The sequence below is a fragment of the Staurois parvus genome, unplaced genomic scaffold (genome assembly GCF_062004578.1).
Source record: "Staurois parvus isolate SC_StPar_1 unplaced genomic scaffold, SC_StPar_1.0 ptg000151l, whole genome shotgun sequence".
Classification (NCBI taxonomy): Eukaryota; Metazoa; Chordata; class Amphibia; order Anura; family Ranidae; genus Staurois; species Staurois parvus.
In genome coordinates, this window is record NW_028317947.1 from 23,139,878 (window position 1) to 23,153,447 (window position 13,570).

The 13,570-nt window shown below is 44.5% G+C and overlaps 1 protein-coding gene across 2 annotated transcripts in view; it reads left to right on the forward strand.

The window, feature by feature from the left end:
* Window positions 1-13,570, forward strand: part of CDC27 (cell division cycle 27) — a 30,071-nt gene that overhangs the window by 660 nt on the left and 15,841 nt on the right. Inside the window, exons 2-4 of one of the 2 annotated variants that reach the window (XM_089674644.1) lie at window positions 10,260-10,335; window positions 11,419-11,566; window positions 13,374-13,499. In XM_089674644.1, the coding sequence (XP_089530770.1) occupies window positions 10,260-10,335; window positions 11,419-11,566; window positions 13,374-13,499 (350 nt within the window). The remainder of the gene's footprint in view (window positions 1-10,259; window positions 10,336-11,418; window positions 11,567-13,373; window positions 13,500-13,570) is intronic. The other variant, XM_089674645.1, reaches the window with a different exon arrangement.

A 13,570-nucleotide genomic window follows, 5' to 3' on the forward strand; every position in this document is an offset into this window, starting at 1 on the left:
TGTGGGGCCATGTGGAATGAATGGCTCCTGTGAGAAGGAGGGCCCTATGGAATAAAGTGGTCCAATGAGAAGAGGAGGCCCTATGGTTATGGGGTCCTCTGGGGGCCCTGTTGGAAGAGGGAGCCCCCCCATGGAATGAAGGGGCTCATATGGGATGAAGGGGTTGTATGGTAAGGTGGGCCCTATGGAATAAAGTGGTCCAGTGGGTAGAGGGGGCCCTATGGTTATGTGGGTTCTGTTGGAAGAGGGAGCCCCCATGGAACGAAGGGGCTCCTGTGGGATGGGGGGGCTCTACGGGATGAAGGGGTTGTATGATAAGAATGTGGACCCTATGCAGTAAAGTGGTCCAGTGGGAAGAGGGGGCCCTATGGTTATGGGGTCCTATAGGAAGAACAGGGGTCCTGTTGGAAGAGGGAATGAAGCGGCCCGTAGTAGATGAGCTGTGCAATTGAGGGAGCCATTCAATCCCTCCTCTCCCGGGAGAAGTCATGGTGATTCATCTTACACTCCATTGTCCGGGGTGATCGGACATTACTGGGGAGTATTCCCCCCCTCCCAAATAGCCAGCTGTACACACCATGTTCTATGTGACGGTCACCCCTGAAGGAGGGGATGGATTTTACACCTTTCAATGGACGATCTGACCTACAGATCGCAGACCCAACCACCACCAACATGCATGCTGCAGGATACCTCAATACGATGGTGAGGGTCTCCTCCACACTCCTCCTATAAGTCGTCTTTCACATGATGTGTTCTCCTCTTCCCATGCTCCAGCATTCTAAGGTCCTCTGATATCATCAAGACCGATGTTAGGACCATAGCCCTGCAGTGGAAGGAATGACGCCGAGGGACAGTCCGCTGTCAGAGAACTGGGGGAGTGCCATCTGCTGTGGGAGCAGAGGATCAGGTAAGTTAAATTCTTTTACTCTCTCCTAGACCTAAATGAGGCATTAACCCTTGCATTGCAGGCACAGCCCTACTGCCAGGAGGAATTTTCAGATTTCCAGGAGTTGGGCTTTAAAGTAAAGCTTATTATTTAGTTTTCTTTTATTAAAGTAATAAACATGTCATACATACCTGCTTTGTGCAATGGCATTGCACAGAGTGGCCCCTAACCTCCTCCTCTGAGGTCCCCCATCAGTTTTGTGGGCTCATCCTGGTTTTGGTGCACCACCATAGTAAGCTGCAAGCTTGCTTCCAAGCCAGGTTGTGTGCATCCATTGGTTCACACAGCGTGGCTCAGCACGCCCTTTCAAACACAGGAATTGATTGACAGAAATAGTGCCAATGGCTCCAGTTGCTGCCTCTGTGACAGAGAAAGAGGGGAGGGTTGTTGCAGATGGGCACAGCGCCAGATCGAGATCAGGCTCAGGTAAGTATACATGGGGGAGGGCTGTTACAAATACAGGGACATTTTTTACCTTAAGTCTTAAGAACCACTTTAAAGTGTAAGTTCACTTTTTCATAAAAAATAAAAAGGTGAACTAACATCCTCCCCACCCCCCGGACTTCTACAAAGGCCACATGGGAACTGACAGCTCATCACCCACGAAGGTAGGTACATTGAAGACTGGGAGGGGGTTTGGGTGTACGGTGTTCACCTTTTTTACATTTTTTCTGAAAAAACGAACTTGCATTTTAAAGCCCAACTCTGGGAAATCTAAATATTCCTCCTGGTAATGGGGCTTTGCCTGCACTGCAAGAGTTTAGAACTAGGGGAGAGTAAAAGCACTTTTACTTGCCCGATTCTCTGCTCCCCATGCTCTGGCAGTGGACTGTTCCTCAACATCATCGCATCCAGTGTAGAGCTATGATCTGTGCGGCGGACTTGATGATGTCAAAGGACCTTAAAGCACCAGAGCATGGGGGTTGGGGGGGGTTTAAGGACTGGTCTAGCAGGGCAGAGGGTACGCCAGTCTTCATTTCCTTGCTGCCTAGACCTAAACAATTGGTTGACCCTTGCACTGAAAGCACAGTTTCATTGTTTTTTTTTTTTTTATGGTGGCATGGATTTAATAGATACATTGCATTAATGTAGCCAGTTTTATTAAGGGGCGTGTCTGTTTTAAGTCAAGACTGGCACTCTCTTGTTGTGTGGCTTTAAGCAGAGACTAGCAATGCATTGAGCAAGCTTTCCTGAAGGTTCTCCACTTTCAACAACCACATTCCTGTCTTTCAGGCCCCAGCCTAGGCCTATTCCCAATCCCTGGGACTTCTTCTCTGGGTGGCAGGCCTTAGAGGTAAAGGACTCCTGGACTTCTTCATCCTCCCCAGGTAGCAGACCTGGGAGGCCACAGCTGGATCCCTCACATTGGAATCTACTCCAGGCAAAGCCTGGAAGGAAGAAAAATTCTGAAAGGGCTCCCTGAATATTGATCTCCTTCCCCAGCCCACATCAGTGGAAATATACCTCCCCGTGTTTGGCCAGGATGAAATTAATATTCACGACCCATAAGATGGTTTCTTTTTGTTCTGTTCTTGAGGACACTCCTCAAAAGCAGTCCATACACAATGTCCTAGACTTATAGAGATTAACTGATGTTTAGCAATTCTGGAAGGATTTGGTGGAAGATGAACATGGTTGTGGTGTCTGTGACGGCTATGGCTCGGCTGACAGATCACTGGTTGGTCTAGTTGGATAATTTTTTGGTGAATCGCTTTTTCTTTTTATTTCCCTCAGAGGAGCTGTCTGGTTGCCCCTCCACTTGCTGTAAAGATGTATGAATGATTGAACAATGTGAATGTATAAGTTTTATGAACCTTTTTATGCTTTGTGGTGGATGTAGATGTGGGATGGTCATTGGCCAATCTGGAAGGGTTTGGTGGGAACTGGAGATGGTTGATACGTTTGTGACCATGTTCGGGGCATGACTGCCAGATTTCTAATTGGTCTTGTTGGATAATTCTGGACAATCTCTATTGTTTTTGTTATTTTTAAGTATAGAAGATTCATGCTTGGCTTGGGCAATGCAAAACTACGTGTTTGACCAAAACAAATCTTCAGGTGATGAGGTGGTCTTCATGTGTGTTCACAGCCCAGTGCTGTAGGTATCTGTTGGTATTGTAGATAAGTGATAGTCAATCATTATCTGTAATGTCTGCTAGGTTGGATGGCTGTAGCCAGTCTTTAGGACACAGAAAAGTACAGTAAACTTAGGATGTAATTGGACACATTTTGACCAGCTTGCTTGGAATTTTTTTTCTCTTACTGTAATTCTGTGCAGGGCCACAATGCTTTCCCTGAACTCACTTGTAAGTAGAACTGTAAACATAACTGCATGATTGTTTTCTGACAAATGATCACCTTCTGGGTAATTCATTGAATAAGAGATTGTATCACATCATGGGAAGAGTATGATCATTACATGTGGATAGAGATATCAGCTAGTTTGGAATCCATAGGTCTAACAATGTGTATGGATGAGGAGACCTTAATGGAGGAGTCAGAGTGGGATATATAGTGGCAATGGGGAAATGGAAGTATTGGATAGATGACCGTAGTAAAAAACAAACGGGTACCATTGGTTTTGTCACCAGAGAAGCAGGCAAATCTGGCAGTTTGACAAGTGTGGCAGGTTAGATGTAAGGTTTGGTGATGGATGAGAAGTGTTGGGATACGAATGGAGAGAAGCTAAAATTATGTTAGAGGGCTTAGGTTGGTGAGCCAAAGGGCTGGTATTGGAGGCAGAGGTGGGTAAGAGGGCTGGTGTTGGTGGTAGAGGTGGGATGGAGCGCTGGCGTTGATGGCAAAGGTGGACCATAGGGTTGGCATTGGCATTATATTAGAGGGCTTAGGTTGGTGTCAGAGGTGAGCCAAAGGGCTGGTGTTGGAGGCAGAGGTGGGTAAGAGGGCTGGCGTTGGTGGTAGAGGTGGGCTGGAGCGCTGGTGTTGATGGCAAAGGTGGACCATAGGGTTGGCATTGGCAGCAAAGGTAGAAACTTTTGCATTGGCAGATGGGTGGAACGTTGGGAAAGAAGGTTGAACAGGTGGATGAGGTTCTTCAATTGAAATATGTTGGTTAGTATAGTTACCAGCACAGGTTGAGATGGCTGGTTGAAAGGTGAAGAATTAATAAGGAGTTTTGGTGGATGACCGAGAAGGAAGAAATTATTTGATTGGGGAGGTTTGATAGTGGAAATGGGAGATCCATGGTTGTGTGGAGAGGAGACACAGAAGGGACAATTGGAGATGATGATGCAGATGTATAATGTATAGTGTGCTGTAAATGGCATGACTGATACCAGATGAAACTGTGGACTTTATGGAGCACCACTGAAACCAATTGGACAAAACATTAATGCAACCATTTTTGTTCATGATAAATGAATAGATTAATAATAAAATTACCTAAAAATAATTGGTTTGAATGGGGACAGGTGTTTGGGGGTGGGGTTGTCGGGTTTGCTCCAAGTGTAGAGGCAAAGGCTTTTACAAAGGCACTAATTAAAGGAAGGAGAATGAATAAGAAGGTTTTTTTGAACAAAGTAGACAAGGACAAGAGCAGCTGGGAAGATTGAAATTGGAACCTCTCTGAAGTATTCCAATGATTTTCCCTCCTGAACATCACTCATTGGAAATAACTGGACAATTTCACTTCTGTTTACATTTTCTTTCTGTATATAGGTGACCAATAACAATGCTTGCAAAGAGCCATTTTACCATGATGGCTAGGCAAAAGCAATATGTAAGCGTGCTGGACTTGAAGGAATCTTTTACAAGGAATGTGGAGATATCCATTTGTGTAATTAATGTGCATGAATGGTATACCACTTTTCCAGCCTAAGAACAAATAAGAGTCCTTGCATGGATAGGTTGAGAAGAAATGGAGAAATCCAAGTGTCAAGCATGGCGTTTGGTTCTTTCCACTTCACATTTTACTGAAACGGTCAGGTTACAATACCAGTACTTACAGTGGGACTATGGGCCAATTGAAATATGCAACTTCCATCCATGTTTCTGTACAGAGGAGCCTCCAAGAGAGGTTCCTATAGCTGGTCATACACAAGTAGAATTTTTGTTCTAAGAAAGTTTGATTTGTTTTCTAATCATTAGAGGGGTCCTATTGATGGTTTTCGATGACAGCGATGAGGAACTTCAAAGGAGCAGGAAATTAAGTTCTAAAGGTGAATGTGGTGTTGGGAAATTCCACTCAATCCAAAAGTGAATGCTAAAAGCAAACGAAGCATTGAAGTACTTTCTATTGACATTCATTGAGTCATTGAATGTACTAATTAGAATTTTAATGTGAGCAATCCCCCCTCCCCTCCTTTCTTCTGTATCAGGAAAAGAAAATAGTCTGCACCTACCCTCCCCAGGTTCCAACCCTGCCTATGACTTAGTCCTTAGTCCAGTACCAATGGTCCTTTTTAGGACAGAAGAACACTCTGTTTTTTGCCCATTTTCTGTGAGTTCAGCCAATCTTTTACAACCTACCCCATCTGGGGAGAATGTGATCATACAGGCTGTGCTCACCTTACACCAGGACTCTGCAGCATTCATTTCATCATGTATGTACTGTTTAGTCCTGAAGAAACCTCCTGTGACATCGCAGGGCAAGCTAGAAGGCTTAAAGAAGAAAAGGTATGTAAAGGGTTAAAAAACAATTGATCAGGAGTGGACTTTGGACCATGGCAGGTTAGAGGTTTAATGCCTGGGGTCTGCTTAAAATAGTTCTTAAAGGTTAGATAAGAGACGCTCCTACTGGTTGCAATAGAGACTGATATAGCGACATTCCTGTGTGAATACACGTTCTGCAAAGTTTCATTATTCATTTCAGAAAGGTTCTTCATTCGTGAAAAGCCACTTCCAACCCCCAAAGAGTACACCTTTCACATCACCCGGAAAGGGAAGGGGTTGCTCTAAACTAGGTGAAAAATAAAGGTCACTTTAGGTTGGGCTACTGCTCACAGGTCCTACTACCTGGGATGCTCCAGCAGAAAAAGCGGGCTATGCACACATCTGGTGTACAGGTTCATTGGCCGACATATAACATGGCTGCTCTTACTTCTGATACAAAGGTGAATGGTGGTACTAGATGGGTCCTTCTCTTCAGATGATGTACTGGTGCAGGAGCTAAACCTAACCTTGATGATTAACTTCTTCAATTAATCTGAAATGAGCCATTTTATAAAGTGGGGGTTGGTTATATCACTAAAATTTGGTGACATAGTGATTTTAGTCCTGGCTCACACTGAAAAGAACAAAACAGGGCGCACTCTCCTCGTGCTTTAATGTAATAATGTGAAATGTATTTTAAAAAAGCAAAAACATACTCAAGCCAAAAAGGTCATAAAAACTGAGACAAGAAGTTAAAGGATGCCAGTCGTGGACAGCATGGGGTTTATTTACTAAAGCTGGAGAGTCCAAAATCAGACTCCCTTCTGCATAGAAACCAATCAGCTTCCAGGTTTCATTGCCAAAGCTTCATTGAACAAGCTGAGGTTAGAAGCTGATTGGTTTATATGCAGAAGGGAGTCTGATTTTGGACTCTCCAGCTTTAGTAAATAAACCCCCATGCGTCCTCTGGTTTACCCGAGGACCCATGGATTTACCCGAAGACCCATGCTGTCCACGACTGGCATCCTTTAACTTCTTCTCTCAGTTTTTATGACCTTTTTGGCTTGTGAGTATGTTAATGTGAAATGTATTTAAAAAAGCAGAAACATACTCACAAGCCAAAAAGGTCATAAAAACTGAGACGAGAAATCAAAGAATGCCAGTCTTGGTCAGCACGGGTCCCCTGGTTTACCCGAGGACCCATGGATTTACCCGAGGACCCATGCTGTTTACGACTGGCATCCTTTGACTTCTTGTCTCAGTTTTTATGACCTTTTTGGCTTGTGAGTATGTTTTTGCTTTTTTAAATACATTTCACATTATTACGGTAATGCATGAGGAGAGTGCGCCCGGTTTTATTCTTTTCTGCTAGCGTCGAGATTCCCCGATCTACCAACGACGGCACCTCGGCAAGTGCAAGATTCCATTTTAGGTGCAGCAAGAGAGATTTCTGGTTATGCTTGGTTCACACTGATTGCAACTTTGAAACCGCGCTACTTCACTTGATTTCACATCACCCGGAAAGGGAAGGAGTTGCTCTAAACTGGGTGAAAAATAAAGGTCACTTTAGGTTGGGCTACTGCTCACAGGTCCTACTACCTGGTGATTTGACTATTGTAACTCCCTCCTCATTGGCCTATCTCATCGCAGTCTATCATGAATGCTGCTGCCAGAATCATCCACCTTACTAACCGTTCCATATCTGCTACCCCTCTCTGCCAATCCCTCCACTGGCTTCCCGTTGCCCAACGGATAAAATTCAAAACATTAACAATAACATATAAATCCATTTATAACTCTGCCCCAAATTACATCAACGATCTTGTCTCCAAATCTCACCCAAACCGTCCTCTCCACTCCTCGCAAGACCTCCTGCTCTCTAGCTCCCTTGTCTCCTCCTCCCATGCTCGTTTCCAGGACTTCTCCAGAGCTTCCCCCATCCTCTGGAACTCTCTACCCCAATTTATCAGACTATCGGCTACTCTGCTCACTTTTAGGCGATGTCTGAAAACCTATCTCTACAGGGAAGCCTATCCTGCCCTCAGCTAATATTGGAATCTTCTACTTTTCCAACCAGTCCATCCCCCACAGTTACTACCTTTTTGTACCACTAGCCCCTCCCTCCTAAATTGTAAGCTCCCAGGATCAGGGCCCTCCTATCCATCTTGTATTGAACTGTATTGTTGCTGTCTCCCGTTATATTGTAAAGCGCTGAGCAAACTGTTGGCGCTATATAAATCCTGTATAGTAATAATAATTTCAAATCCACAGATCAGTGCAATTTGTATCTCTGATTTCACTGTGGCTTTCAACTTCATTAACAGACGTCAACAAAATCGGAAAAACGTGCAGGAAGTCTGGAACAGATTTTTTTTTTTTTTTTTTTTTTATTCCACGATCAACATTTTTTTTAAATCCACACCGATTAGGACAGTGCCATAGAAATACATGAGATGCGACGTCAGGTGCGATTTGTAAATCGCATGTTGCACCCGAAGTGGCATCAGTGTGAACCAGGGCTCAGAGATCTGTCACACTGCAGTCCTCATCAGTACAAGAGATGTGGATAGTCAACAGCAGACAGCTGCAAGGGCCTTCAGTGGAGGGCCAGTAATGACAGCAGATGAATGTATTCAGGAAATAACAGCCTTCCCCGGTATTTACATTGCTGAACTCATTCCTGACACATCTATAAGTAAGCAATCATTTCTCCCTATCTTTTAACTTGATGTTAAATGTCTGCCATGTTTGTATATTTGGTCATGTTTAAAGCTGAACTTCCCTTCAGTTTTACACGGTGGTACCGACTCCTCTCCTGTTCTGCATTTGCTTGCTCTGATTACACTGCACACTGTGAGCTTCTCACATCGTACTTTAGAAGTCAGAGTGTGCCTCATTTCTTGGCTGGAGATTGCCCAGCATCATCTAGCCATTTCCTCCCCAGTCTGATTGTCCCTGGCCTGCCCCATTTACCAACTGGATTTCAGGTCTTATTGTCGTGGAAGCTCAGCATCACATGCCTGCCTAGGAATGCTCACTCCTCCAAACTGACAGTGACCCATCAAGGCATTTTGATATTTGCATAACTCTTCCCAAGAGTCAGCCCACTGCTTGTATCAGTGCTGAGGTCTGCATGAGAATGCATGTGATCAGCACTGTCCAGACAGAGGTCAGGGGTTCTGCATCCTCCTAAAGCAGAAAGAAATTTCCTACTACAAGCTTTAACCAGTGCTCTGCTGGACACTGATATAAGTCACAAGACTGCTCTAACTGCTGATGAGAAAAGGTATTTAACAGTTTATATTTACTAAAATAATTGCATTTCCATGTTGTGTGTACTGTGGGAGACCGGATATAGTGAATGCGGGGTCCGGGGAGACCAGATATAGTGAATGCGGGGTCCGGGGGAGAGCAGATATAGTGAATGCAGGGTCCGGGGAGACCAGATATAGTGAATGCGGGGTCCGGGGAGACCGGATATAGTGAATGCAGGGTCCGGGGAGACCGGATATAGTGAATGCGGGGTCCGGGGAGACCGGATATAGTGAATGCGGGGTCCGGGGAGACCGGATATAGTGAATGCGGGGTCCGGGGAGACCGGATATAGTGAATGCGGGGTCCGGGGAGACCAGATATAGTGAATGCGGGGTCTGGGGTTTAGTAACCCTTTAAGACCTCATACACATGGAAGCTTAAATGCCGAAACATCTTCTAGTGTATCTTCGGTACTGTCCCCCACCTGGAGAGCCACAAGTGCCGTGTCCAGCCATACTTGTGTAAACGCCGGTCTCTTCTGTGTCGGTAAATGTCAATGCAGATTCCTGCCAGTGTCCACCTGTGTAAATGGGTCCTTATTGGTTAGATTATGTCTTTGCATCTGACCATATTCTGATGTCTGTGGTTGGCATCAATTCTGAAGTCAGAAGTCCCTCGTACTATTTAAGAGATGATGATCATTTGCTAAGTGCACCACCTGCTTGGAGTTTGCATGTTCTCCCTGTGCCTGCATGGGTTTTCTTCCAGGTACTCCGGTTTCCTCAAACACTCCAAAGACATGCTGGGAGGTGAATTGGCTCCTGTCTAAATTGTCCCTAGTATGTATGAATGTGAGTCAGGGACCTTAGATTGTACGCCCCTTGAGGGTTAGGGACTGATGTGAATGTACAATGTATGTATAGCGCTGCGTAAATTGACGGTGCTATATAAGTACCTGAAATATAATATATTTCCAGTTTTTCTCGAATCCTTTCACTTTTGCTTCACAGCTTGGCTGGCATGTACGTGTGAGGGGAAAATAATGGCAAGTAGGGTGGAAAACAGGGAATTCATATACTGAATACTATCATTATGAGTGCTAACCATGTATAGTGGCCAAAGACTGTAATCTAAGACTTCGATCACTAACCCTTCCTTCACGTTGATACTTCTCATTGCAACTTACCCCCAAATAAATGTAAAACTCGGCTGTACTTCCAGAAATATGAATCATTTAAATTCAGGGTTTTAAAAGGATTGCAGCAATCACTGTAGTAGCACAGACTACTACAGTGATTGTCCCCTTCCACAGCAGTCCCTCAATTGTGAGATATGCAATGGTTCAAGCCGGACCAAGGGGACAATGCAGTAAAGGACATGGTAGTGACCACCTGGATTTTCTTGTGTTAACTGAACTGACTTTCAATTTCTTTTGTTTCCCCAGGCTGCTATATGGCAAGCGCTGAATCACTACGCTTACCGAGATGCCGTATTTTTGGCAGAAAGACTTTATGCAGAAGGTATGTGATTTAATCCTTGTAGACTTGCAGACATTGGTTCAAGTGGAAGAGTAAATGTGTGTCCATTCCTGATGGCTGAATGTTTGAAATTCTTTATTGGGCTCTTTTTAGGCTCCATGCACACTGGGGGGGGGGGGGGGGGTGTTTTAATAACGCTGCTAATGTTAGCTGTGTAGTCACGTTAAAAATGTGACTTTTTTTAGCTTTTTTGCATTATCTGTGTTTTTCCGCATTTGTGATTCTAGCGTTTATTTTTTTTTTTAACGATATAAGTCCAAAAACTATGGTTTACCACGTTTTTAAGCATTAGAGCGCTTTTTACAGCTAAAAAAGGAATCCATGTTGGCACTTCCTATACTTTTCCTGATGGATCCTTTTTATTGGTATGCTCCAACGCTTTTCCTTTTCTCTTTTACTAGGCGGTTGTTGGGTCATGGCTGCATCTCTGTTTTAATATCTGCGGGAAGATTGAGGGACTAAAAATGCTGAAAGTGTTACTTTATGAAAGAAAAGGGGAATTTAATGGTCAGGCTGCCACCAGTCATATGACTAATGCCATGACGTTTGATGTGTGGTCTGTGCTGATGATGGATGTGGAAATTGATTATGCTATAATTCAGGGCTTGAAAAAGCTGCTCGCCGGCTCGAGCAGCGAGCACAGATGGAGCATGGAGCGACTGAACCTGCGCTCCAAGCCTCATTGTAAAGCCGAGTTCCGGTTTACAACTTCCGGTTTCCGGCTTCTTCAGCTCCGCTGAGAGGAGACACCCTCTCCACTGCCGCGGGGGACTCGGAGGGACTAGGAGTAAGTACTGTATACAACATGTCCTATCACTATAATGGAGTACAGGGGAGCTGGGATATACATTACTGTGTACAGTTTTATATTTTGGACTCTTCTAAAGAAAAATTTAATTTCTTAAGCTTTAAGGGGGCGGGGTTTGGGGTGGGCCAGGGGTGGGGTTTGGGGCCGACCTTGGCAAGGTTGGGTGGGGCAACTGGTGGAGAGTAAGTTTTGTGACTGGCTAGTAGGTCTGGACTCGAAATTTTAACCCCTGCTATAATTGATGTTTCTTTTTGCAGTACATTCAGAAGAGGCACTGTTTCTACTAGCTACGTGTTACTACCGCTCAGGAAAAGCTTACAAGGCTTACCGGCTCCTGAAAACCCATAGCTGTGCCACCCCACAATGTAAATATCTTCTTGCTAAATGCTGCGTGGACCTTAGCAAGTAAGTAGGATTTTCTGTCCAGCTGAGTGCCTTGCTGGCCATACACAAAGCAATATTTTATCAGGTTTTCAAAGAATAATAAATGCAATTGATTCAGGATAACCACTACCAAACTTGCCTTGTAGGTGTTGCTATAAATAAACTGTTGGTGTAATAGCGGAGCTCCACCCAAAAGGGGAAGTTCCGCTTTAAGTCTTTGACCCCCACTCCCCATTAAGGATTGGCACCTTTGGGGAGTGGGTACCTGAATTTGACAGGTACCTGCTCCCACTTCCACTGCAACCGCCTAAGGTGATCGGAAGCAGAAGTTGTCCTCTTCCCTCCCTCCCCGTAGTCTTCTGGGACACGTGACAGGTCCCAGAAGACTATGGGGCCTTTCACAAAGCGCAGCGCTTCTTGCTCATGGGAAGTGGGCACCCGGCTGTGAAGCCGCAAGCTGTCACAGCCGGGTGCCCACACTGAAGATGCCGGGGAGAGAAGACGCCAGTGAAACCGCTGGACCAAGGGACAGGTAAGTGGCTCTCATGTATGTGTACAGGAGCCAACATTGCAGCACAGCTCACTCTGCATTCAGGGCACACTTGCTGTGCCCTGAAAGTAGAGCATACTACGCATGCACCAGTGATGTCATTGGCTGGAGCTGATGCGAATATCTACTTAATAGCGCAAGTTTAGAAGATATTACCGATACCTACAGGTAAGATTTAAAAGCTTACCTGTACGTACAAATGTAAACAGAGTTTACTACCGCTCTAAAGCAGAACTTCCTTGAAAAGTTAACTGAACTGAAATAGTATTTAAAAATTAGTTAAACGTAATAGATTATTCACACCATATCTGTTGAACTGCATTTTTTTTCTGTGACATCATCACACATGAATTAGTGTGAACAGGACACAACAGAAAACATTATTTGTGTCTTGTTCACGCCATAAATGTTTGGTGGTGTTCAGAATCACAGCACAGGGTAACTTGCATAAACAAGTCCTACATTTTTACAAAAATAATAATTGTCCCCGGCCTCTGATACTTCTGGGAGGGGCAGGTGACTTTAGTGCTCCTCCCAGGAAAGCTGATGGCTCGAAATTGGAATTATGAACCCCAGCTTTCCCAGGAAGCACTGGTGACATCATCCACACCTCCATGGAAGCATCAGAAGCTGGGATGAGGTAGGTAATTTTCTTCTTTTTGTTTTTTCTCTCTTGGGGACATCATATTATTTCTGTCCGTTTTCGGTTAGTATATAGTCTGTGTTTTTTTTTTTTTTAATTTATTTCAGGTACATATATAGCGCCGTCAATTTACGCAGCGCTTTACATACATATATTGTACATTCACATCAGTCCCTAACCCTCAAGGGGCGTACAGTCTAAAGTCCCTAACTTACATTTATACATATATACATCCTAGGGCCAATTTAGACAGGAGCCAATTAACCTACCAGCATGTCTTTGGAGTGTGGGAGGAAATTGGAGTACCCGGAGCAAACCCACGCAGGCACAGGGAGAACATGCAAACTCCAGGCAGGTTGTGCTGTGGTTGTGATTCGAACCAGCGACCCTAGTACTGCCAGGCCGAAGTGCTAACCATTTAGGCACTGTTTTGTGTTTTTTTTTTTTTTTTTTTTTTTTTTTTTTTTTTTTTCCTCCTCTGTACACCCTTATGTCCTTGCGGAATCACTGTCACTGATTGTGTGTTTTTAGTTTTTTGTTTTTTTCCATCTTTATACCTTCTCCCATTCACTATAGTGTCCCTTTTGGGTCCACTTGTCTTGTTAGCGTGTTAATCGTCTCCTCTCCACTTGTAGGCTGGCAGAGGGTGAACAGATCCTGTCAGGCGGTGTGCTGAATAAACAAAAGAGCCAGGAGGAGATAGTTACAGAGTTTGGAGACTCGGCCTGCTTTACACTGTCGCTGCTCGGCCATGTATATTGGTAAGCTAGGACCTTTTTATATTGTGGCTTTCTTCTTGCTCAGCCACGGCGCTTCCTTGTTCTGATAACTG